The sequence below is a fragment of the Heliangelus exortis genome, chromosome 11, assembly GCF_036169615.1.
Source record: "Heliangelus exortis chromosome 11, bHelExo1.hap1, whole genome shotgun sequence".
Classification (NCBI taxonomy): domain Eukaryota; kingdom Metazoa; phylum Chordata; class Aves; order Apodiformes; family Trochilidae; genus Heliangelus; species Heliangelus exortis.
Window position 1 is genome coordinate 3,655,119 of NC_092432.1, and position 26,509 is coordinate 3,681,627.

The 26,509-nt window shown below is 36.3% G+C and overlaps 1 protein-coding gene across 6 annotated transcripts in view; it reads right to left on the reverse strand.

The window, feature by feature from the left end:
• Nucleotides 1-26,509, reverse strand: part of MEF2A (myocyte enhancer factor 2A) — an 80,035-nt gene that overhangs the window by 31,419 nt on the left and 22,107 nt on the right. For all 6 annotated transcript variants that reach the window (XM_071754235.1, XM_071754233.1, XM_071754236.1 and 3 more), the window contains exons 2-3: nucleotides 15,652-15,864; nucleotides 10,093-10,296 (exon numbers count right to left, since the gene is read on the reverse strand). In XM_071754235.1, the coding sequence (XP_071610336.1) occupies nucleotides 10,093-10,296; nucleotides 15,652-15,705 (258 nt within the window). In that variant the 5' untranslated portion in view covers nucleotides 15,706-15,864. The remainder of the gene's footprint in view (nucleotides 1-10,092; nucleotides 10,297-15,651; nucleotides 15,865-26,509) is intronic.

The following is a 26,509-nucleotide window of genomic DNA, read 5'->3' on the forward strand; positions in this document are numbered from 1 at the left end:
CTATTAAAAAGGGCTAAATTGCCATTCTAAGTCAATCTTATTCAAACTTTTTCTTAAAAACTAACAACAAAGTAGATATTCATCAATATTTATCTCCAAAAAGCAAAAAATATTCTATACTGATTACTTTAGCATAGAAATTAAATATACTTTACAGTCCTTTCACAGAATCTAATCTGCAACAGAGAAAACAAATGGCAAAAGCAAGCAAAACACAGTTCTATGTTGGAATGTTTGAAAAGCTATTTTATGGTAAATAAATGCTTTTTTTCAATCCTTACTCAAGTGACAACAAATATGTACACTCACATCCTCTGACATACACCTCTTCACATACCTGCAATAGTTAAAATACAAGACCAGCAACAGCAGCAGCTGACAATGTCTCCTCTCAGCAACAGTATATTGCAGATAAGCCATATGGAACATTAAAAGTTTCCAAGTGTTGCAACCCATCTGCACAGTATCCTTCAGAATCTTTTAGAAGTTCTTTGGTAAAAATATTATCTCCTACTCACAGTTGGCCAAGGAAAATTTTCTAAACTCTGAGTACAATTCAGTGATATAAAAAGAATGGGTTTCTTTTGGTCTACCTGCCTATGTAGTATTGCCACTTCAAACATTTCTCATCCTGAATGTCACCTTACAGCTTGAAAATTGGAAAGGGTAACAGAAACTATTCCCAAGTCTTGGTACTCAAGATAACTTTGTATTATCAAGACAGTAATTACAACACAAATAGCAACTACTCTCAAAGAAAACATTCAGTGGATACTAGGGATCTATAAAATTTTTAAAATATGATTAATGTATAAAATAATGGGAAGTGGCTATACAAATGCCTATCAGAACAAGCTTCAGTTAACTTTTATTTTCGTGTGGAACTGCCATTTTGTTTCACCTGAAAAAGTGTCCAACTGTGTAGAAAAATAGCTAGAAGTATGCCTGAGCAAAAGTGTGCACTCCAAACAGCTGTGGTGCGTGTGCAAGTTCATAACATTTCTGCATAATATTTACCCCACAAAAACCCGCAAAAGACAACACAAAAAACAAAACTGAAAACCAAACAAAGCCAAAATAAGCAAATTTTCTGGGACAACTGAAAGCAGGTACATGAAAATGCCAGCTGAGGCAGAAGTACATACAATAGGAAGCAGCAACTCTCCCCAGAAATGAGGAAGTAGGATACAAGCTGATACATCTCTTTTTACTGAATTAAAATAATTAGAATGTAGGACTTCAAGACACAAAGCTATAATAAATATGTCACAACTCATGTTTTGAATACTGAACTTCCCAGCTAGGTGTCAAAGAAAAATACTGAAGTTTTTCCTTGTATAACCTTCACTTAACGTGAATTCCTCAAAAGCCAGAGCTCCTCTTTGAACACTGCCCTTACCTAACCTGAAATGGGGACAGGAAATCAAAGGCAGAGGGGCCAGGAAGGTTGGGGTAGGGAGGCAATCAAAGGTGGTACCTAGAAAGCAAAGGTGTGACAATGAACCAGGAGTGACATTTACTCTGTCACTTGTAATTCCTGTCAGTACTGGATAAAGCAAGACAGGGATGATTCGTCCTAGACCTGGATAAAGACTGACTCTAGCATGCCTGATAAAACTGATAAATTATTCCAGTAAAACATTATTTAAGTATTACAATCCACACTATTGCCAATTTAACTAACTGAGCTAGCATCACATAGTCTATGCCATAAATTACAGGCACATGGGCACGTATGCTCCCACGTGAACTGCTACATCACTGATAGGACATTAACAAGATGAGATAACTATCCCTGGGAAGTCACAAAGACATTAACACTGCACGTGTACAGATTTTAAGTATTATGAAGAATTATATGATATAATAAGGGCTGTTAGGAGATTTGTAGGTCTGTACCACAAGAGCTACTGCCATAAATACTTCCTTTATTCAGGAACAATTACTATGCAAAACACACCAGGTGAAAGGATCACCATGAAGTCCTTTGTTCAGGTGAGCCTTGAGAGTATTACAGCCTAGATGGGCCACACTACTTCCAGTACAACACTGGCAATGAACAAATCACAACCTCCATCAAATGATTTTATGTCCCATCACACCCAAATGTCAGTTACATGACTGGGAGGTTTTATGACAGCATGAAGATCTAGGTTAATTTTTCTGAGGCTAGAGACTCCCCCAGCCCTCTCCTGCAGTAGCACCATTAATTTAAGGCTCCAACATAACAATTATTGAAGTATTAGAGACTTCTCAAACAACACAGCGTGTAAATGTGCTCAGGTTCTAAAGGCAACTAGGAGTGAAGTATCCTAGAGTTGATGCTATCCTTCCTTTTTGACAGTTTATGCTACAATACTGGGTGATGAACAGCAATGATCAAGAAGCCAGCACTTCTGCAAGGTGGTTAAACACTGGCAGATTGGCAGGGTTGTCAGCTGAAGACACTACCAAACCCATGAACTAGAAAGTCAAAATCAGGACTATCCCCAGAAATAAGTTATTTATTTTACTGTAGTTCCAGGAAATATATTTTTCTGGGGTCTGTTCCTTCCATGCACAGCTTGTGTAAAGTCACTCACTCCTGATTAACAGATGCCATGGTCCTCACTTCGAAACTGTAAAGTAAAAATACACTCTTCAAACTGTCAGAATTTCAAAATTCTGACAGAAAAGCACCAAATTCTGCAGCAACACAAGGACTGCAGAATACGAGACCAGCACAGCTTGAGGAACTTTTATCAACAAGTTCTTTCTGTGCCTGCCTGCGTGAAATCCAGCATTAACAGTGAGCTGCTACAGATTTTCTTGGAGTCAATCTTCCATCCTACTTAACACAACATCTCCCAAGGAGCTAAATCCAGAACCAGATCTTTGCTATGCATTTCCCAAGCCGTGGGTGTGAGAACTGAAGTTTGTGTGTTTGCCCTATAAAGTCAAAAAATAAAAACATTCTCCAAACACACTGCAGAATCAGTTGGAGAAACATCACTTGCACAGCTGGGAAATAAATACAGGCATCTGTAACAAAGGAGAATCTTTGTTTTTATGTAGCTGATCAGCAGCACCTATTTAAATAAATACTAAAAAACAGACTCCCAAGATAATGAAAAGTGTGTTATTTACCAAAGGCAGAAGCAATATGCAATATTAAAAAATCTAGATGTTTTCATAAGTTTTAATGTTTTGGAATGTGTTATCCAAGTCTGTACTACAAACAAATAAACATGGAGCCTTAATCACACTTTGCTTCTAAAGGCAGATGCCAAATAAGAGAACAGGATACAGGAACTGCTCCAACAAACCCTCATGGGCCAAGCAATCTCAGATGCAAGATGGTGCCTTAAAGAATTTCTCAAAACTCTGAGTAATTCCACTTTAAAGTGGAGATAAACATAAATAGGGAATAAACATTCTCAAAGAAAAAGCCTACTATTATGACTAACTCAAGCTCTCTGTGTTTCAAAATGCTCTCACATCACCTATCAGCAGAGCTGCTTCTGCAAAGTTTTCAATACACGGGCGTCACACAGAAAAATCCTCTCCTAGTATTTGACCCAGATTCACAGTTCTGTGTCCTCCCAGCAGCAAAGCTTTCTGAAGAGCCACCTGATCTGATTTGAGATTCTACTGACACACAACCAAGTAAATTGTCATTCACCAATGAAGTAATTAGCTTTTTCTGTTAGTCTCTTAAAAAGAAATAAGGAGAACATCACAGCAAATGTTTCAGAGCTTTAAGATAATCTCACCCATGTAACTGTCACAGGACAGAGAGAAATCTGAGTTGGAGCTACATAAAATGACCAGTGGTAATGTAACAGCTAACCAGAAGTATTATTAGCAAGACATCTCAAACACTAGATATAAAAGATGCATTCTAGACAAAGATGTAAAAAAAAAAAAAAATTTTAAATTTGAGTCACCAGAATACCCAAAGTAATTTCAAGACAGCCAAAGAAATAAAATAATATTCTGAAATAGAACAGTATCACCAAATACAAAAATGGACAAATTAATGATAACAGTAAATAGCTCAAATAAAAGAACTTTTGGAATTATCTGAACTTAATCTCCTAAGTAAAAAAAAAAAAAAATAAAGAGAAAGGAAGAGAACAGATGGAGACACCATTATAAGTGGTAACTCTTCTGCTCAGTACAATAGAGTGGTGTCTTCTGACGTATTTTAAATTAATATTTTCTACCTTGACCACATTCTAAACTTTTCAAGCAAGCTGTTTTTTTCTGAAATCTCAAAGAGAAATAAAATCCCAAAGAGTAACCTGTATGAAAGACAGTTTTACAGAAAATACTCGTACTAGGAAACAGGAAAAAGATTCAAGCTACATACATACATGCATATTTTTATGTACACATATATATGTGTATTTTTTATACATCTCAATTTCTGATTACTCATATTCTAGACCACTTTCAGTTTTTATCCATTTTATCTCTTTTTAAGGTAGGCTAAAAGTGATTTTAGCCCTTAAACATACATAAATCCTCCTCAATCATCTCCATAAAATGTCTCAAAGGCATTTGTATGCAGTCTCAAATTATTTGAAATGTTATATGCAGTATAATTACATTTACATAATCATTTAGCAAATCAAGTCCAATAGTGCCTACATTTTCCCAGCATCATGAGCAGATTACGAAGTCATTTCCTTACTTCCCTGAAATAAATTTTAAGCTTCTTCCACACGTGCATACCATTTATTTCCAGTGTGGCCCCTGCTATCTGGAAACAAAAGCAAATGGTCCAAACATGACACTATTCTTATGTATTCTTTTATCAGCTTTTTAATTTTTTCTTTCTTTCTTTCCCCTCCAAAGAGCACATCTAGATTGGACACACCAGGTATTCACCAAGAAGGAAATAAGATCAATTAACTGAATATCTTTCACGTGCAATTTTATGTGGGCATCCATGGATAGTGATACAATTTCAGTTCTTTAATTTCATATGAAGTTCACCCTACATTTTTTTTAAAAAGGAAGCTATGAGCCAATTCATGTGCTACCAAAATACCCTAACATCCTCTGGTCAACAAACTACTGTAGTGCATCACAGAATGAGCTGGGTTGGAAGGGACCTTAAAGATCATCTAGTTCCAACCCCCCTGCACATCAACAGCCGTTCAAAAGACATGTTGGTAATCCACAGCCTGGCAAAGAAGCCATGCTGGGGATGAGGAGAAAACTAAATAAAAAACAAAACCACAATGCTTTTGGTTTATAAACACAGTGTTTCAACACCAACTTTTCTGTTTATCTTCCTCACACTGTTACACTTGTCTCTTGGCATATGCTCCATCTGGCTGTGGAGATGCATCTGCTTCTTTATGCTGCTGGCTCTACACGTGCAGATGAGCTCTCCCTGCTTACTCAAAGCAAGGAGCTGACAGCCACGTATTTGATACGACACACGCCTGTGACTAAAGAACACACATTGCTCTTCTAGCAGCTCTTCATTAAAATTTTGTGAAAAGGCAGAGAAAGAGTGCCTGCTTGGGATTTGAACACGAGCTGATGCATTGAGTAGGGCTTCTGTCATTTAAACTGGCTTGCTTAGATTGCTGTAAGCACCAGCAGGTACATTTATTTACCTGCTTTCTGTCTTCTTTCTGTCAAAAGGATGACATGGTCACTGTCACACCAAGGCACATAAACATTACTTCTTAATACAGCCAGATTTTCCCAGGTTAAGAAATTGAATCCAAATATCCAAATCACTTCCTGTACCTTACACCAAAAAGCAATTCTGATTATTCCAACAGAGCAATCTTTTCACAAGGATGAGTATGTTTAGAGTTCAGGGCAATCTTTAAGTACTTGTTAGTTAAAATTTTTATTACAACTTATTGCATATTTCAAGGACAGGTGTCAATATTTGGGGTATAAATTAAGCCTTACACAGCACACTAAACTTAACTGAAAACAGCATTAAACAGCACAGAGGAGGCTCATTAACTGACACCTATCTGAAATTCTCATGGGTACAGATGCCAACCAGCAAAGTAGGTCACATTTTAGACAGGCTTCTAAAAATCCAGTCACTGCAGTCTGATGAGGTGATATGATGGAACATGCACAACCCACACATTGCCACATGTGGGTAAAATAAGCCCTCTTTTGCTGTATGACTCAAGAAACATCAAAATGGGGAAAGGAGATCAAGAGCTGAGCTAAACTGACAAAAGAGAGTTTGTCTTCAGCCCTTGACTCCCATAAAGAGTGAAACTGGAAGAAAAGGAACAACTGCTGCTTTCTGAGGTCCTCTTGAGGGACAGAAAGTCCCAATGTGGAAGTGTGACCTTGTATATAATCTCTAATAATCTTAACAACCCCTACACTAAAGAAGATTGAACATGAGTGTCTAATTCATTTCCCTTTTCCTTCGGTTCACAAAAGGCTGAAAGCTCAAAGTTTCAAATTGTCTTTCATACATTAAAACATTCTGTTGGCCATATGGACACAGAAACCTGACACAAACTGAAATTCTCCCCATTTTACTCTGCAGAACTACTCTGCTATTTCTTCACAAGAAAAAATAATTACTTGCCAAAATGTGTTACAGAAAAAAAAATTCATGAACATTAATGTATCAAAGCTCAACCTAGACCAAGGCCTCCAAATCATAGGCAGTGCTTTGGTGTAACAATCTGTAACTGTGCCATTACAGCTTTGTAAAACTAAATACATGATTCTAATATTTCAAGAATTCAAAGCTCACAATGGAGGGAAACTTAACTTTTTTCAGTATTCCTATGGGGTGGATCTAACCTGTGCAAGAGCCTTCACTCACGTAATGATGAAAAAAATAAGAGAAGTGAAAGCTTAATGTACAACAGAACAAAACCTCTCCCATTTGATGTCAAAAGGATCACATACTTCAAGAGCAAGAACCATCCAATTTTTTTAAAATTCTAATCTATATTTCTCAAATAATATGAAAAGGTTATTTTGGAATTTCAACAGAAGATACATTTTTTCTTCCATTAAGTTTAAAGGAAAAATTACACTTAGCCTCTCCTGAGCTAAAAAAGAGAGGGTAGGGACAAGCAAATATTAACAGAAATTAAAAAGGAAACTGGGACTAATGAAAATATAGAGAAGAAACTAAAACATTAGAGAAGAGTAGGTACAGGACAGCAACAGAGCATCCACATCTACAGTAACGTGTACAGTCAAAGACATAAGGGCATGTATAAAAAATAATCCAGTATTCATTTAAGATGACAGTGCTCTCCCTCCTACTATGTTTTCATGCAAACGTTCCAGCAGCAACAGAAGATACCAAGCTGTGGGCATATGAAAGCAATTCTTATGCCAAAATTGAACAGGAGGCAACTATAAGGGGAAGATGGCTCATCAATTTCACTTAATCATGTACAACATTGCCATCTACCCAGTACTGAAAATAAGTTAGGGTGGATTTGTTTCTTCCCTCGTACAGCTTCTGAGCTCCGTAGAATCAGCTTCCCTCCTAGCACAGCAAAAAAATCCCTCCTGTCATGCAGATCAGGAACACAGTGGGTCAAGACTAGTTTCACAATAAGCCTACATCAAAATAAATATCATCTGTCATATTCAAGGAGTCAAGGGAATTACTAAAATGTTAACTAAGGTATATACAGCAGCTCTATCTCCATAAAATTGATTTATTCATTCTAAATCGGTTTCCATATATTTGACAGACTTTTAGGGTTTTTTTCATTAGTTTTTCCTTGTTAAAATTGTATTCTACAGGGCCATATACAGAGAAATTATTCTATGTTGTTCTTTCAGAACATTTCCAAAAAGCTGGTGCTTTAACTTCTCCATCATGCCACAAGCATCCATCACTGGTGAAATTAGCAGTGGGCTTTTGGGAACTTGCTTCTGCTTAAATACAGGAGTCTTACTTGTCCCCCATCTCTACCTGACACTGCATTTGCTCCAAAGCACATCCTGTTCCCCACTGAATCAGTTGCAAAGCAAAAAAGTCCATAATTCTCCACAGACTTTTCCACCGAAAATTAATGCTTTTCTAAATTAAAGACATTATTTACTTACAGTGGGAAGAAAACTATCCAAACCCAACCATGAATGGATCTCTTAATTGCCTGAACAATAATAGCTAATAGGCAACAAAGTTACCACAAAGGCAGGGCAAGCCTTAAATGCCATCAGTTTAAAAAAAAAAAAAAAAAAACAAACTGCCATGTCTCTCTGAAATATTGTACATTTTTTTTCCTGGAATCCAAGCAAATCATCACTCTACCTTACATATATTGAGACTGTATGTATCTCATCCATCAATTTAACTTTCCTATCTAGAAGACAGCCAGAAGAGTAAAGCATGTATCTTCCCTGTAAAAAGGTATACACTCCCCTCTCTAAGTAACTTTTTCCTAAGAAAGAACAAAAACATTTCAAGCAGACTGAAGAGCACACAGGGCTAATCTGAAGAGACTGGAAGATACAGTCTAAATTATACTATGTATGAAAACTGAGAGTTGAAGTCCCCAATCCCACACTACAATACACCTACAGAAGAAAATTAAAAAGATTCTGCAGATGAGTCCTTGCATGTTCCCCCAGAATAGAAACCACATATGCACTTGGATACTAACTGCACTATTTTAATGTAGTTGCCAGGGGTCAAATGCTTGACACTGATAAAATAACCCAACACCACCAATAAAGAAAAAAAACCCAGAAGCCTTGTACAGTATTTTGGAAGAGGTTCTTCCTCCACATGAGAAAATGCAGTACTACCACATGTCATAACACAAAGAGCCCTTAGATGCAAAAGAAAACTCAGCGTGGCTGACTTGCTTGTATCCCTATCTCAGATTCACATGTGACAACCAAAACCTCATCTTGAAAGAATTAGGTTTTCCCTTCCTCTACAGTGGCTCTTCTTTATTTAGAGTAATCCAGTGACTAAGTAATACTCTTTCAACTCTTCAAAGCTTGTATTATCCCTCTCATTAGTACTCAACACTGAAGACAGAAGTTGGGGAGGTTTTCTTTCAGGTCATAAAAGGCAGTTGACAAATTAGCACAGAATCTTCTCCGAGGGAAATAAAAGGCATTTGTCTCTCAATTTTGTCAGTCTGGTTTCTGCTTGAAAACTTCTTTAAAAGATCAGCTGTATCCTCCCTGTACCTTGTGATCCCCTTGGCAATAGACTCTTCAGCTATACAAGGCTCATCACTATTCCTAAATCATTCCTAAAAAGCAAGGCATTTGTTCAGAAGACAACTTCAGAATTTAAATTAAGCACTTAAGTGAGCCACCTGTTTTGGTCTATTTACAGGACTACAGGAGACATGACTTATCTGAAATGCAGTTACAGTACAGAAAGGCTCCAATTGCCAAGAAAATCCTTGATTTCTACTGCACCTAATTTAGAAATTATGTACTGGAATAAGATTCTATTTAAAGCACAAGCATAATAAAAGTAGATGAAACCAATACCTCCAAGTAAATATATCAGTGCCATTCTATTACTGCAGAAATTGCAGTCATTCTACTGCTATGCTTTAACTGACATACAGAGTGACTGGACAACAAATTTAATTACCTTCATTTGCTCCACAGATTAACTTTTTGTATTTGTTTTTTTTGGCTGAACAAGGGGCAGCACAGGCTGATTTGAGCTGTATGCAACATTTGACTAGTAAAGCAGCTACTTCCTCAGCAGAAGAGAAAAGGGACAAATCATAACTGGTTTTTAGCCTGAGGGCATTCTTTGGACCTTATTCTCCATCCAATTGATTTATTTCCATGAAAACTGTGAATGCTTCTCCCCTCCTTCCCACAGAAAAACAACCATCTTTCACACCTCGATTTCCATTGCCAGATGTGGTTGAACTCAAACGTGTTTCCCAGAAACTGGCAGGGGGTGGGGGGCAGATGGGTAAACAACATGGCTATAAAGACAACTTCTTGCATTAGGTACAGCAGACTAAAAGCAGTACTTTATATTTTATGACATGCTTTTCAAGTTATTAAATATATTTGTTTAAAATATCTTTCAATACTCTATATTTGAAATATTACAGAGATAAGAAAACTGATGTATCTTCAAATTGTTACCTCAACAATATCTGAGTTGGTTCTGCTTTCATGGGGTTCGTTGTATTCTGTGTATTTAAGAAGAACTTTGTCCATATCAGTGCTGGCATACTGAAAGAGTTTGTTAGAGCTGTTAAAAATGATGAGTGCAATTTCACAGTCACAGAGTACACTCAACTCATATGCCTTCTTCATTAATCCAAACTTCCTCTTTGTAAAGGTGACCTAGAGAAGAAAGAACAATAATAATTTTTTAAACATATGCCAAGGGTTTGAAGGACTATAATCAAGCATTCAAGGAATATACCAATTGAGCCTACACTATTTATTCCTAACACTAACAAGTGACATAACTGAATATATGTATGAGCTTCAGAAAAGAACTGCTTGTAATATCTGGGTGCCACTTTCAGGGCCAGTGCTCTGTATTAGATTAAACTAAACAAGTACATCCCCTTCAGCTGTTCCACTGATACATGACTACCAAGAGGAGGGTGCATTGCTACCAAGATGAGTTAAAAGTTTGCAGAATCCTCTCTAAGTGCCTTTCCTTCTGTTCAACTAACACTGACCTACCAGGTATCACAGTATATTCTTCTGTGCTGGTTAGTTTTTCTCTATCTGGTTTACTCAAGTTACTTACAACCTTAATTCTAATAAAATCAAAGACAACAACAGTAATAGAAGCAACACTGTTACTATGTAATATGATTTCTAATAATGCAAAGTTAAAAAAATATATTCATTTTTGTTTGTTTGGGGGGTTTTGTCTATTTTGGGAGGTTTTCTTGTATTTTGTTTTTTTGCTATCAAGCCACCTGATCAGATTCACTTAATACTTTTGGGTTTTGCCACTTGGGAGCATGACCAAAGAATCATGTTGTCCAATTAGAACTGCTGTCAGGAAATAAATACATGACAGAACATCACAAAGGTGCCATTTGCCTGCTGGGGAAGGGGAGAAGACAGTAATAAAAATTACCACAAATTACAAAAAAGTTTTGAAAATATATTAATTCTATCAGATTTCTGTCAGTTAACTAGGAGCATCAACATATCTAACTTCAAGCTGAATTCAACATTTGTCTGATGCTAAAGGCAATTTCTCTTAAGACAGTATTTTTAACTTACATCCTCTTCAGTGTCTCAAAAAGGCACTCATTCTACTAGTAGGAAGTCAATGTGCTGAGACCTTTTAAACAAAGATGCTATTTTGGGAGCTAGCCTTTCAATCTGAGCCTCAGTGCTGAATGGAACACCTCTGCCTATGGCCATATTCACACCCCCATATTACAATTCAAAGTACATGGCTCACTGACAGGCAGGTGACCTGGATGCCCTACATGTTTAACAGACAAGTGGGAAGTCTTTTGCAAGCTAGGAATGATGTAAAGCACAAGAAACAAATAAAATCTCTTTTATGGGTGTCTACAGTCTAACGTGTTGATTTGCATAAACGTACATCAAGTTTTTGGAAGATGGATGGGAAAATTCTGTGTATACAAACCTCAAGGCATTCTTTCCTGAAATAAGCATCTCACACATATTACTTTTTAATACCATCCATAATACAAAATACATACTACCCTTTATACCACATAAAATAGCCTCAGAGGGATGCAGACAGATGTACTAACAACACCATGTACACAGCACCACAAATGTTTGCAAAGGGACAGTGGAGACTGCTCTCCAGCTACAAAACAATATCCACATCCATACAAAAATATTAAAAAATAAAATAAAATGTTTTAACTAAAAATGCAGCGTGCCTATGATTTTTGAAAATATAGTCACTAACACTTAGTCAAAGAAGGAACGGAGATCATAAACAGAAGACCCAGAAAAACAAAAATAAGGAATGTCAGCTGTATTAACCCTTTAAAAACGTATTTGGTGAGAAGCTCCATTAAGATACAGCACTATCTCTGAAACCACTTTATGTAAGGGCACTGCAACATACTCAAGGTTCAACTAGGGGAAGCAGACCTTTTTATCTACTTACTGTTTAACAATTCCAATACATTAGTGAGATAAGATACAAAAAACCTGACAGACTACCTTAATGCATCTTCTGTTGGTATTTTTATTTCAGTTATCAATCCAGCAAGTAAACCAAGCACAAATGTTGGTTTTACTGGGCTGTACTTTTCTCAAATGCAAGTAGAGATTACACTATCCACATATAATACTGCCACTTCTTGAAAACAGATCTTGTGTATGTCTCCTAGTAATGCTGTGACTTGGCACATACCTTCTTTCAGAACACTTGGTAATTATCAGATCTGAGGTAGGACATGAAGAATTACATTGTCTGGGTCCTTCTGGTGATTTGGGGAAATGGTGGGCTGGTTTTTTTTTAAGCAGCTGTTGTTATTGGAACTAGATGATCTCAAAGGTCCCCTCCAACCCTGAAAATTGTGATTTTATTCTAGATACTCCCATTATATGACAGTCAAGAGATTATTACCCAAATATGAGGAAGTACAGACATATACTTCAGGTTTTTTTCAGGAAAAACACATCACAAACAAGATGTGTGTGTGCTACATTACTTTGAGAAGTCATTAAATGAAAAGACTGCAGGTTTAGGTCCACTAAGAATCCTGGGCAAGGGATCTTAACTTCTCTACTGAAATGTTACCTTTCTGACCTTCCATCAAGCTGTTTCATTTGTGAGATTCTCTGCTAACACAGATTTCTCACTTCGTGTTTGGACAGTGCTTAGCAGAAACCCCACTACCATGGGAGTCCAAGCCTTACTTTAGTGCACACAGCCTATCATTTCATAAATTAGAAAGCCAGTATCATCCGTGCAAATTTCTCTGTTTTGCTTGCCATTTAGGACCACACTAAAACCAAAAATATCTTTCTTTCTTGCAGGCCAAAGGTTTCCTTAGCACTATTCTAATATTTCTTAGCAAAAAAGGAGAGCAAAGGCAGCAATACTGAGCTCCTGTGATACCTAATTTACTGTACTTTATTCTCTTCAGCTTAATGAAGATAAATGTCCTACAGCTCATGCAAGCAGATAAGACTGCTTAATTAATAATACAATGACAGTCTCATGACAATTGCAATCCCCCAGAGTAATGGTCTATATATTCTGTTTTGAGCTCACATACAGTCCCATCAGAAATAATAATAATAATTTCTTCCCCTAGAAGCTGTATCAACTTGCTCTGTATGCAAACCTCTATACCATTCTACACTTATTTTCAAAATAAAAATACAAAACAAAGTGTAAACATCATACTAAACATCTAAACAGGACATCACATGCATGTTTATGATTGACCTACTAACCAGGTCATGTATGCTGTAGAAAAACTGACAGAATAAACTGAACTGTACTTTCTGCTCAGCAAAACAACCCCTAAATGCCTTCCTTATCTGGGTCAATGAAAAAAAAGTCCCAAAACTCAAATACCTAACATACATCATGTGCATTAGGGAATTCTAGTATGTTAAAATGCTACACACTACCTACCAAAACCACAGGGCACCAGTGGAGTTAAAGACCATCTATACCTCTGAATATACAAAATTTGGTTTCAATAAGAGCTGGTTTACCTCTTTAGAGCTTTTTACAGCCAATATGCTGTGTGTTGCCATCTCCAAGTTAAAAATAGAATTAGAGTTGCCATATCTTCTTTTTTAAAAGTAGAGCTTGGAGCCTAAAGCCACTTCCTGGACACTGAAGAGTCCAAAAAACAGCTAGCCAAAAAAACAGCCAGAAACAAACAAACAAAAAGTGCCAACTCTGTCTGAAAAAAAGTAAAAACATGCCAAAGTTCAGGGTATAACTACATTTGTATTTCAAAAAGAATAAACCCACACTTGTCCAGCTTACTGCAAATAAGTTTAAAAAGGGGAGAAGGAGATCAATATCCATCTCTTCAAAGTGCCTGAAGATCTAGAGCAAAATCTGAAAGAACTGAAGTTATTAATTCATCTACTTTTACTACATGTACTTGAGACATTTATCTAGATCCAACATATAGTCACTGTGTGATTAAAGCTGTTCAAACACAATACTTGGCTTTCTCCCAAGCTCCAATAATACTTTTCTTGCTATATATAGTCTTCTCAGAGTTTACACTGCTTTAAAGGGATACAGGGAGAAAAACAATCCTGATTTCACAAACAGAACAATGGGCTCTGAGCTGATGTGTCAGCAGCAAGAGAGTCTCATGGAATTCTGACACTACCCAAACAGCATGTTGGCAGCTCAGAAGTTAAAAAAGAAAATCAAATACTAGGATGGGAACAGAGAACAAACATTAATACACCACTATATAAGTCCATGTTTTGTGTGCATCTTGAACGTTGTGCAATTCTGGGTCCCTTTGCCACTAAAAACAATGTAGCAATACTCAAAGTTTAGGGAAAATCAATGACAATGGAAACAAAAGCGTGGAATAAATAAATAGAAGGTTTTAGTACAGCTTAAAATATCTAAGTGAGATAGAGTGCTTCAGCCTGAAAAAGTTACTTTAAGGGAAAAGAAAACAAGGCAGAGGTTTGGACATCCTAGATAGGGAATGGCTGCTGCCTCCTTCATATAAGAGCTTAACAACCAGCAGAATCATGACTAAGCATAAATGAAGAGGTGTTTCTTGAAACAACAGGTAACAGACCTATAGGAAATCCTAGCCAAAAAAATGTTGTAAATGCTGCAACTACGTAACAACTCAAAGGATAAGTGAACAAGTCCACTGGTGGGGGGAAGTGAAAACAACAACAATAAAAAAATCCATTAATGGTTACTAAATCTACGGAAACCACATCCAGCTCAGGAAATCCCTGAGCTAAGAATAGTCAAAAGCTGGAAGAGCAGTGTAACATCTGCATCTCTAGCCTACACTTACTTGCTTATGACCATCATTGGACAAAGAACACTGGGCTAGTGGCATCTTTCATTTGACCTACTATGACTTTTCTTTAAGATCCTAACTCGTTCCTGCGTAACTTTTCCTTCAAGATAACTCATTAGAAAGTTCAATATCCAATTAAAATCTTATTTTCTATCTCCTGCAGCAATTTAGAAATTGAGAAGAAACACTGCTTCTGATCTGAGTGTCTTTTGGTGCCTTTCAAGCTCACAGGACACCTCTTTACTAGGGCAAAAGCAACCAAGTAAGCAGCTTTCCATAAAGCAGTGCACTTTGAGTGTTCTTTCCTTTTGACTGACAGTTTTTCAAGACTGGTGAATTAAACATCTCTAACAAGGAATATACTTCATTGCTAAGTGTTCCTAGTGGCTATAAGATCAAGTAAGATGTCTATTTCAACACAATTCTCCAGAAATACAGACTAAGGTACTCCTTAAACAGGAACAGCAGTTTTACAGTGAATTTGATTAAAAGCATTAATTGATTATATCAAATAACACTTTTCCCCTCTAACAGTAGTAAAACCAGTGAAACATGCTCCTAATTTTTATTCTGGTAATGGCATCTATAGATACATGAACACAAAGCCTGGCTTTAGAAGAGTGAATTAAGATGAATGTATTCAAAGGTTCCACTGACATTTGTGATTATTGATCAACTTGTTTCTTTTCTCTTTGTTTCTCACCTGCCTGTTCCGTTCATCCATTATTCTTGTGATCTGTATTTTCTTTCTCCCCATTTTCAGCCTCTTCTTTCTTTTGCTTTGCAATCCAGAAATGTACTAATCCAAGAAATTTCACTCTTCAGTATTCTAACACATGATACAGTTTTCTTTCGTCTTCTTTTGTCTACTTTGTCTTCAGCTTGAGAACAGGTTCCTGCTTCTTCGTATAAACCCCTAAAAAATAAAATTTTGAAAAAATTAATTTACAAATTAATTTTGGTGAAGAACCACCTCTTTTCATTAGTGAAGCATTATACTACATATGTTGTTTTAATTAAACAAACTCCAACCAGTTTGCTAAGTTCTAAATCTGTAGTTTGTAGGTATTATGACCAATATTTCCTATACTTTAAACTGGATGCCTTAAAAATTTAGAGTTGTGAAAGTGGGTGGTGCTTACCACTCTAAGCTTTAGCCCTTGAGTTATCTGAGGTTTCAAAAGTTTACCCACAAAATTTTGATAAACTCCATTAATTGTTTTAGGAAGCCTTATAGAGAAACAACATTGTGTTTCCCCTTAGTTTTGTAAAATTATCATCACAATAATGAAACAAAGCCATGAGAATATCCAGTTTCTGTTCCTAAAATGAATTACAATTAATTTTCCAAGAAAGTATCTGGAGCTTCATTGGGAAACAGTAGGGAGAAGGAAAAGAGGGAATATCTTTAATTAAAAGGGGCAAAGACCACAGAAAGTATTTATCCAACAGAACTATTTCACAGCTACCAAGACACCAATGAATACTTAAGACATTCACACAGTCTCTCTAGTATAACCTGCATGTTACACACTCACCAAGAACCTATTACCAGTCTAGCACTTGTTTTATCTTAGTAAATTGTTAAGAAAGAAAAGGGTGCATGCAACCTGAAAAGCCAGTGTGCCTTCCTAATATTTTAATCTGGTCTTAACGCACCAAACTGACTTGTAAAACACTCTAAATGCATTTTGGTTTTAAAAAAAAAATTGCTAAGCTATATTCCAAACAAACTGCTTGAATTGTAGGATGACATTAATTCAACAGAACTGGAGAACAGAACTGAAAACAAATAGCCTCTGGAGCAGCAACTGGATGACAGAATGTATAGAACTGAAGTAAGTACACCTTAGTCTATTACCACCTAATATTCGTTAAAATCAAAGGGGAAAAACCACCCACAAGATTATCTCACAACCTTGCAAACTTTCCAACCTGAAATGTCTTTTGAAATCAAGCCTTGAATATTTTACCATGGGTGTCACAATGCCATATCCTTGAGGCAATATGTAGAAAGTGGTGCAGCCACATCACCATCAGGCAGCTAATACACAGGGACACCAAGAGGCAATTAGTCACAGGCTACACTTCACAATACATTCAATTTACACTGAGGAAACAACCATGACATTCTGATGCAGCTCGGGAGAAAAGAATTAAAAAAAAGGGGTGGAAGAACATTGCAAAATGAAGGAATGTCATTTTTTATTTACCTGATGTCAACAAAAGACTGCTTTGGTAAAACATCATAAAACATCCAACAGCATTTAGGAACACCATGCCATGGAACTGAAGATCAAATCAACCATAAGATTATGTAAGACATAATGCTCTGACATTGGTCAAAAGGATATGCACTAGACGTGGTTCATACATCAAAATACTTAAAAACATTCAGTGTTGCATTGCTTTGATTTTCTTCAAGAAAAAAAAGATCTTCCAAAGAGCTGCTAAAAAGCTATTAACAGCTAGCTATGGCCAGATGAAAAAGCCTCTACACAGCCAACATCATACAGCAACTATTTTACGTTGAAAGCAATTTATACCTTTTTTGTTAAAAACCAAAAAACCCGAAAGAACAAAAAAAAGCCATCCACCAATAATATTCACTGGCTTCTAAGCTTCAATTCATAAAACATTCAGTCTTAAGTCAGCTGCACCACTCTGAAACAAAACAGAATAACCCCTCCAAACCTCAGCTCATGGTATGACCACATTAAATTTCGTTCTGCAAAAATTCTCTTGCATTCCTGGAACATACCTAATAAAAGGGTCTCTATAAGCAGCACTTTAAATTTGTTTTCTTCTTCATGTGTGGCTTCATTTAAAATATACCATACATTATTGAAATAGTTCTCTGCATCTAGAATTACCAGATTCCTTCCTCTGCTTTTTAAAAGCACTCACCATCCCAGCTAGTGCATACAAATAGCCACCACATGTGAGACCCAAGATCCATGTGGTCCAACATTTTATCTGCAGCTATTAGCAAGTATCACTAGGATGGGTAAAGGAGACACAGGAATAGAATAGGCATTTATCACTTAAAAGCAATATTTGTGAAGCATCTTCTCCCCACGTTCCCTGATTTTTACACTGGGAACCAATGTGGATTTAAAGATGTTTATAAAATGATATTCCACGAATATTACTTCTGAATCTATGTAAGCTTTAGCACCTAGAATCAAGGAGTTCCACAACTTAGTTACACGCTCAGTGTAGAAGATGCATCCTTTTTATTTAAAACAGGTTCTGCACATATACTTGGTATCTACAGACATTTAATTATATGAGACAGTAAACAAAGTCATCTTTACCCTTCATGTTAGTCCCAATTGTTATGCCTTCATTCTATCTTCTTTCAGCTAATGTTACTCAAAACTTAAGCCTATTCCTATCAACCACTGCTCTCAGCCATTCTCTGGCCAGCCATCCTGTCCTCCTCTACTCTATCCAGTGACACACTGTTCTTCCAGAAACAGGGACACCCAGTGTGTACTGTACACATGATATATATATATCATATTTTATTATAATCTTGTATAAATTTATGCAGAGGCATAACAACACAGTATATTCTACTGCATTAGACAAACACCTAGGCAAATGTAATGTTCTCAAAATTTTCCTATGACAGTTTTGCTCCAACACACCATTTTAAAGCTTCTATGTGAGACAACACGCTCACTTCCTACAGTCCTATCTCATTCACTCAGCTCTTACACCTTATGAAACAGATATTCAAGAGCAAGCCTGTGCAGTGACTTGAATAAGGAGCTCATAGATGAGACTACAATGTGGGGTTATGCAATATATGTATATGGATACAAGGTGAGAGAAATTCACAACGTTTTCCATGACCTAATGGAAGAAACAGCAGCAGGGAAACACTATTATCTGCTCCATGCATCATCACACAAAGGGAACTGGGCAAAAATACAGCAATTTTCACCAACATCGTTATAGTTTTGGGCATTGTTTTCAGGTATTTTAAAGTTAGCATGCTCTATTAGGCATAAATGCATCAACCCACTTCCCATTTATGACCTCTGCTTCACCCTCTTTAATCAACCCACTATTGCCTCTCGTTTCAGGTCTCCCTTTTTCTTCAACCTCAAGCACTTCTCTCACTTAACAAATTCCAAATTCCCGTTTGCATGTCTGTTCCCAGCTAGGTCCACCCAGCGACAGCCTCTCTTCCCTTTCCACAGGTTGCCATGGACACCAGAAACCAGGCTTTGAAACGCATTTGCCAGAGGCAACCCAGCTCTGAAATACAGCATCCCTTTCATTTCAAGTAACATACAAGATGATTTTCAAAGCTAAACACAAGTTTGCCATGAGCTCAGGATCTTGACACTAAGCATAAAACCTGAGTAAATCATGCAGGAAAAAGACACCTTTCCTGTGTGCTCTGAACATTCAAATGGGAAGTTACCACCAGTGACAAACACACATTAGATTTCTCATGGGAGCAATGATTTAGCCTTTTTCTAATCCTTAATCACATCAGAGTTGCAGTTTTCTGCATAGTTTCCGTTCCATCTAGCAACAAAACTATGTAAGATACAACACTGTGCCCAATATATAGCTAGTAATTCACAAAGTTTTAATTTTGCTAAATCCTCATTGCATTGCAAACATACTTGGGTAAAATTCTGAAGTGACAAAGCCTTTTCACCTAGATTATCCACAAGCTTTTGCCCAAATAAAGGAAAATGGGCAGACAGATATGAAGATCAATGCACATTTATTTCTGAAAGTAAGCACAACTCTAGTGGGTAGTAACCTTGACAAAGGAAAAGTCCTACTTCCTTAAGTGACAGAAACAAATTACAGCCACCAAAATCTGATTTACATTACCTGCATGGGCACACAGGAGCACAGTACTTTTAAAAAAAAAAAAAACAATCAAAACGAACACACCACAAGTATTTCAGAAATGTATTAAACAAAGCAGTAAGAGTAATGAGAATGATAATAAGTTTCAAACAGAAACTTATGTCAGCTTGCAATAATACAAAGAAAAATTGTATTTGTAGCTGTCCAAGGAAAAGCCTCCACTATTTTCCAGCAGTGAACTTGATTCCAAATTTTCTGGATTTATTCCCTTCGCCAACACATGGGAAAACTGCACACTAAATACTGAAAGACAGAGACATGTGCAATAATATAATAATAATAATATAATAATATACCCTCATGGCTGTGTATTCTCAGCAACTCAGATCAGTTGGTGTGCTGTCAAGGTTGCTCTCCACTTCATAACCAGCAAAATACACAAGTTTAAAGCAAGGAAACTATATTTTACCTATTTAAAAAGATTCTTTCAAGGGTTCACTGGCAACAAACTGTATTTGTGCAGAACTCCACAAGGTCTTGAAGCCTTCTGATAGGACAGGTTAGGAAAAAACTGTGTCAGAATTATACTCCTTCCATTTATTTCCCTTTTACTTCCCTCTGCCTTTCTTTGTTTTCTTGGAACTTCAATTTCACCATCATGGTTACAGGTTCCACCTGACAGTACCCATCTCATCACAGCTCATTTACTGCAATGCTCACAAAGAAATGAGTGTCCTGACGTCAGATCATTTGATATGATAACTCTCAAAAGCCACAGCTGCATGAAAACACAGATGTGGAGAGATGTATCTTAACGGGTAAGCTAGATAAAGATTACTAAGTAGCAGCCAATAATTTTGACTAAATTGAGGTTAATAGGGTTTTTTTCTAGTGCCTGTATAGATATTTGTGTAGATTTAGCCCCTAAGCATGAACAGATAGGCACAGACTGCACAACCAAATTGTGGCTAAACTGCACATTCAATGATAATTTTAACTAACACTTTGCATGCTTACCAAGGATGTGACCAGAATATAAATATTCCCCTACATCCCCAGATATTATTGACTGCTCTACACTAACAAGGCAGATAACACAATATCTCATTTTTCCATAGTACTGGTAAACACGAGTCCTCCCTCCATGCCCCATAACTCTAAGTGGAAAAAGCTTGGAAAAAAAAAAATTAGTCAAATCATGTCTTTACCAAAATAATTAATAAAAAGGTTCTCTCTCTCCATTTCACTGTCCAGAAGTAAAAGGACATTTTCTTCTTCATAACCTCAAAGAGAATGCAATTCAATATATAGGAAGTATACTGCTTTTTACACTTTTTTTTTAAATAAATCCCAAACTAATTACACAAAATACATTGACTCAGATTTGGATCTGCACTGAAACATGTTTATACCACGGGACGTTGTTACTGTGCTCTGGGCATTCTACCAGCCCTGCTCCAAAACTCATTGCTATAATTTCAAAGCTAGATTTCAAAATTAAGATCTGAAGCAAAAGGACTCCATCTGCTAGCACTTAGCAGAGATGACACTCAGGTTTTTCATGGGGTTTTTGCAGAGGTGTGCAATAACAGTGACAAAAATGTTTCCTACAGCCACATTTCTATAGTGCTGTCATCATGCATTGCTGCGAGCAAGGTAAAATAAAAGTGTAGAACAATAGCACAGCCTCTTCCTTCAAAACAAGGCTACATATTGTCATTTATCTCACACTTCTCCTGTACCACAATATTAGGAAATCTATCTTTTTTCCATCCTCAGTTTAGAATCCATTCTTCTACAACGAAGCAGAGCCTTACAATAAATGAGACTGGCCTCAGAGCCCCAAAGTTCTCAAGCTAGCAAGAGACACACAAGCATTGTTATAAAACAATAATACAACTCTTAGCCAAAATAACTTTTTTTTTTTTTTTAAACATAAAAAACAGGAAGCCATAAACTATTCTTTATGGGTATTCTTCTTAATGCATCATCAAACACTTGTTTCTTTCAGCAGTGAAGAACAATACACATTTTTGATAGTGGACTAAACTGTACTTAAAGTGGATTTGTGGAGTTTTATAACTAAATATGACCTTCAGTTTCAATATTAAAATAAAATCTATTTTTCAGCTTCTAATTTTTAAGTTATACAGCTTTTCAAATTTTGAATGCCCATCAAAAAAGATTTCAAACTACTTCCAAAAAATATGGTCTTACTAAATAACTGCAACTCCTGCATACAACCATCAAAATGGCATTTTCTGTCTAAAGTGAAGCTTAGTATATTTTCTTGCAAACAAAACTACAGAAATCTAAGCTGCATGTAAAATGGAATAGATACTCAAATACCTGATTTCACAAGTTTTTTTTTAAAAAAAAAAAAAAAAGATTATTTTCCCCAGCTGACTGACCAAATAGTTTGAGAGCTATCATCATTGAGACAGTAACATGCACTCCTAAATATTAGGACAAATGTGGCCTTGTCCAGGAACAGGAAAAGCCAGGAATTCTGCTCTAGTTAGTTATTTAAAATTAAATAGGTTTACATTTCAATTTAACTCAATACCCAAATATTTTTCACACTATGAACATTTTTCTTTGGCCTGCTGTTTAAGTCAAAAAAATACTCATCATCCTATTCTGGGCATTTATACTGTCTAGAAGCAAAACTGCCATTATAGAGCTAAAAGACACCAAATGCTATTTTAACATCCCCATCCATAAATTTCATCTAGTTTTTTTCCATAGTTGATCTTTACATTCTCAAAACTACATTAGAGCACAGTTGGAAAATACGTTCTGGGCACAGATGAGATACCAGTGGATTTTGGTACGTTCAAAACTGGATTAAAATTCAATTTTAGATAGAAGCAGAACTTTAAATATTAAGTAATCACAAGAATCCTGTTGCCAGACAACTGAAATCAAGCTGCTATTCTCAGCTGGGATAATAATTTCCTTTCTTAAAAGCTATCATAATGATTCAGTAAAAATCAGCCAAAAAGGCACCTTCAAAAGCATTGGTAATTCTAAATAACAAATATTTAACAATGTGCTCATTTAAAAGGTTCATTTTAATGTTTTTCTTCATCTTACAATAAAAGACAATAAAATAAATACAAAGGACTGTTCAACTTCCAGTTAATATATTTACCAACCAGAATGGAAATGTCTTCTGGTTCTGCAACATCTTAATACTTCATCAACCTCCTTCAGCCTCATTGCTGCATCTCTAGGTAACATTTAGCTGGGCTACACTAAGTTAAGGCACAGCTTTAATAAAAAGAATTATCATTGGGAAATCTTTTTCCAGAATTCTTCATATTTCAGTACCACAGTGATACTCAAGCTTTAATTAATGCTATCTTGGCTCATTTCTTCTCCTATCTCAACTGAAGTTTACCAGTACTCTTCTGATTTATTGATAATCTTATTTGGCAAAAGGTATAGCTCCCTGACTCCAAGTTCTCACAATGCCTCTCCCCCACTGTCACATTCATATTTATCTCTACACAAATTGGTAGAGCAAATCTGAGCAAATCTTATTCATTACAATGAATCAGACTGGGGACTGGAAGTAGACAGAAGATGGTTTCCCAGTTACTCCACAAGGAGTATCACTGTTCTTTTTGCCCTGGAGAAGAAAGATCACCTTTTCTGATAAGTGACAATTTTTTTAGGGAGTACTTGGGGTGTTTTTTTAATAATTTTACTATCATTTAGAAGCTCAAGAAATAGCCTGTATACAAAAACTGAACATTCATAAACCAAGGACTAAAAAATATCCATCTGTACTAGTTCTCACGTATCATAACCACCTCTCCTAGCCACATTATATGGCAAAAACATATAGCAAAGCAACATCACAAAAAGATTAATGCAACTTACTGCTTTTACAAATAGTTTGAAATTAAACAAGGTGCCAACTGAACTATCTCAAAGAGCACCCTAATATAAATTTAAAATTTACAGAAATCAAGGCAAGCAGACAAAAATATTCAGAACTCCGCAAATACTGCAGGGCAACGTTATGAGATTTATTACTTTTATCCTTCAAATACTCTTAAAAATTGTATTTAAATCTTGCAGGCTGCACCTCCTTGAAGCAAATGCCAAATAAGCAATCCTCTGTTAAGTAAAACAGTGTCTGTTCTCAGTATATTAAAACTGACTGGTGTGTAACTGGCAGTTTACCAAGGCAAAACTAAAAACCATAGCTGATTTTTCCTTATGAAGTATGTACATAAAAGTCATTTGATTGGCTCAGGTTTCTAGTTTCTGCTATTGGAAAAAGCAGAGAACAAAAATTGAGGTAATTTAATCATGAGATTAAGTATTTAACACTAGTTTTACCTGATGTAGAAAACTGTACAAGTACAGCAAACTGATTTTGCCATTTGCAGCAAGACTTGTAAGACTCTGTGGAGTTCTGCACACTTACCAGTAACTTGCCTCCCAGTAATTATTTTTTACTTTTCTCAAAGAGGAGGAAAACTGTTCATTCTGCCTCCAGACTGCTGAGGTAATGCAACAAACAGCCACATGACAGCAGCTTCAACATGTTACTGAGCAAATATTACAGCAATCAAAAACATTTACAGCTGACTTCAGGAATGTAATGGGATCCACAAAGGCAGCCATACCTTCCCACATGGCTCTGCTAATACCTACAAAGAGCTTCCTTAAACCAGACTCCAAACTAAAAAATGCCACATTTTATTAAGTTCTTCGCAAGGGAAAAGTGTGAGGAGATAATGGAATGGAAATACAGAAAGATTACAAACAAGCTTCTTCCTTGGACATTGCTCCCTTGTCAGATTAGTCTTCACTTTCAAACCTGGCTTCAGTCAGCAGTGGCTTTGTGTATGCTCCTATTCTGCACTTGGGAGACTTCTTCCCAATATTTAACTCATTCTTAACTATCCACTTCTTCCTGATCCTATACATTAGCTGTTCTTCATACTCTGTATGAGGAGCTGCAGGGTCCAAGCTTCTTGCTCACCTCTCATCTTCTCCCACCTCTTTTCTTCCCCTTTTTTCCTGTTTTGTTTTGGGGTTTTTTGTTTGTTTTGTTTTGTATTTTGTTGTTGTTGGTTTTTTTACCTATGACACTCTCCACAGCCATTTCCCTCCTGAGCATACTCTTCTTTTTCCTACTCAATAAACACTTCCAATCTTCCAGAGGCTGCCACATGATACAGGCACTCCTGCTTTTAAAGGGAATGGGACTGGAGAACGGAGAACAAACAGAATACATACCACACTTCAAAGAATCTATAAGAAGCTTTAAGTCACTGAACAATTATCTATAAAGCTTTCTTGATAATTTATTCCATGTCTGATTAAATGACAGCATGCAGTCATATTGTTGAAGTGCAACAATTACAAACCAGACACGACAACATAATGCTTCAAACAGCCTGCATGCCTCAGTAAGACATTCAGTAAATCATGGAGACACCTACATGTTTCTAACAAAGCTTACTGGTAAGATTCTTTTTCTGTGGCTGCCGTAGCCTTTTTACAAACTCAGTCATTTCTTTTAAAATTCACATACACCACAATTTCAAACTCCTAAATAATAATCTTTTTCTATAAAATCAGATTGCACTTCAGAGAGATTAAAACCAAAAGCCACTTGGATTCACTTGCAAAAATGTTATTAAGCTACACAGATTACAGTACATTGAATCTACAGATAGGAACTGTTCTCTGAATAGGAATCTAATTCTAAAACTAGTAAATTGGAAAGTATTTTTCTCTTAGCAAGGGTAACAAACCAGCATATATAGTCAGCTAATATAGTTTAGTTGCTAAGTGGAAAGTCATGGTGTTACAGGAACTCTGTTACTTGCTCCACCTGCAAGGCAGAGCAAATCATAAAATCTAATAATTTCACCTTTCCTGTAGATTGCTGCAAATAGAAAATTTATTTAACCCTAACTAACATTACTGCTTCACAGCAAAGCCACATGGTTCAAGTAGCAGATAGCAAGATGTATTAAAATATTCATTTCTGGAATACCCAGTTACTATAACTAAAAGAATGCAGTCTGACCCTTGTGTTGCCATTATTGTATTAAAAGCAGAAATCACAAACACTTCAAAAATATATCAATGTATCTTTCAGTCAACAAACCCTGACAAACATCTTACATGAATGAAGACAGTGAAAAGGTCTGAATGAGAAGATACATAAACTTCTGAGAGAAGTTTAAGTGAAGACTTAGAAAAATTTAACTGAGGTCCCAAGCAAGAATCTTCTCATCAGCTACTACATGAATAAGCTACATCACTGAACAGGTAAACAAGCAAAAGTAATACTGAGAAAAGCAAGATACAGCAAAAGCTGTATCACAATGTATCTGAAAGGCAGCTGGCCTATTTGCAATTACATTAAGTAGCCAGGAATCTGAAGCAGAAGGCCAGACAGGTTCAGATTATTGTAGACTTTCCATACTGAAAACCTCTTCCATTTAAACAAGAACATTCACTTAACTTTGACATGAAGTCTAAATGCAAATTGCAAATGCAAGCTTTTTGAAACTGTAAGCTGGACATCTGTCTTCACTACTTAGCCAAGTACTACCTGATGCAATGACTGCCTATACCTGACAATAAACAGTAGTGGTCAGGAATCAGAAACCCTAAATAGTGCTGGCCATCCAGACCTGCAATTATGCATTAAAAATAATAATTTTTAAGAAGCCCAAAGAAAC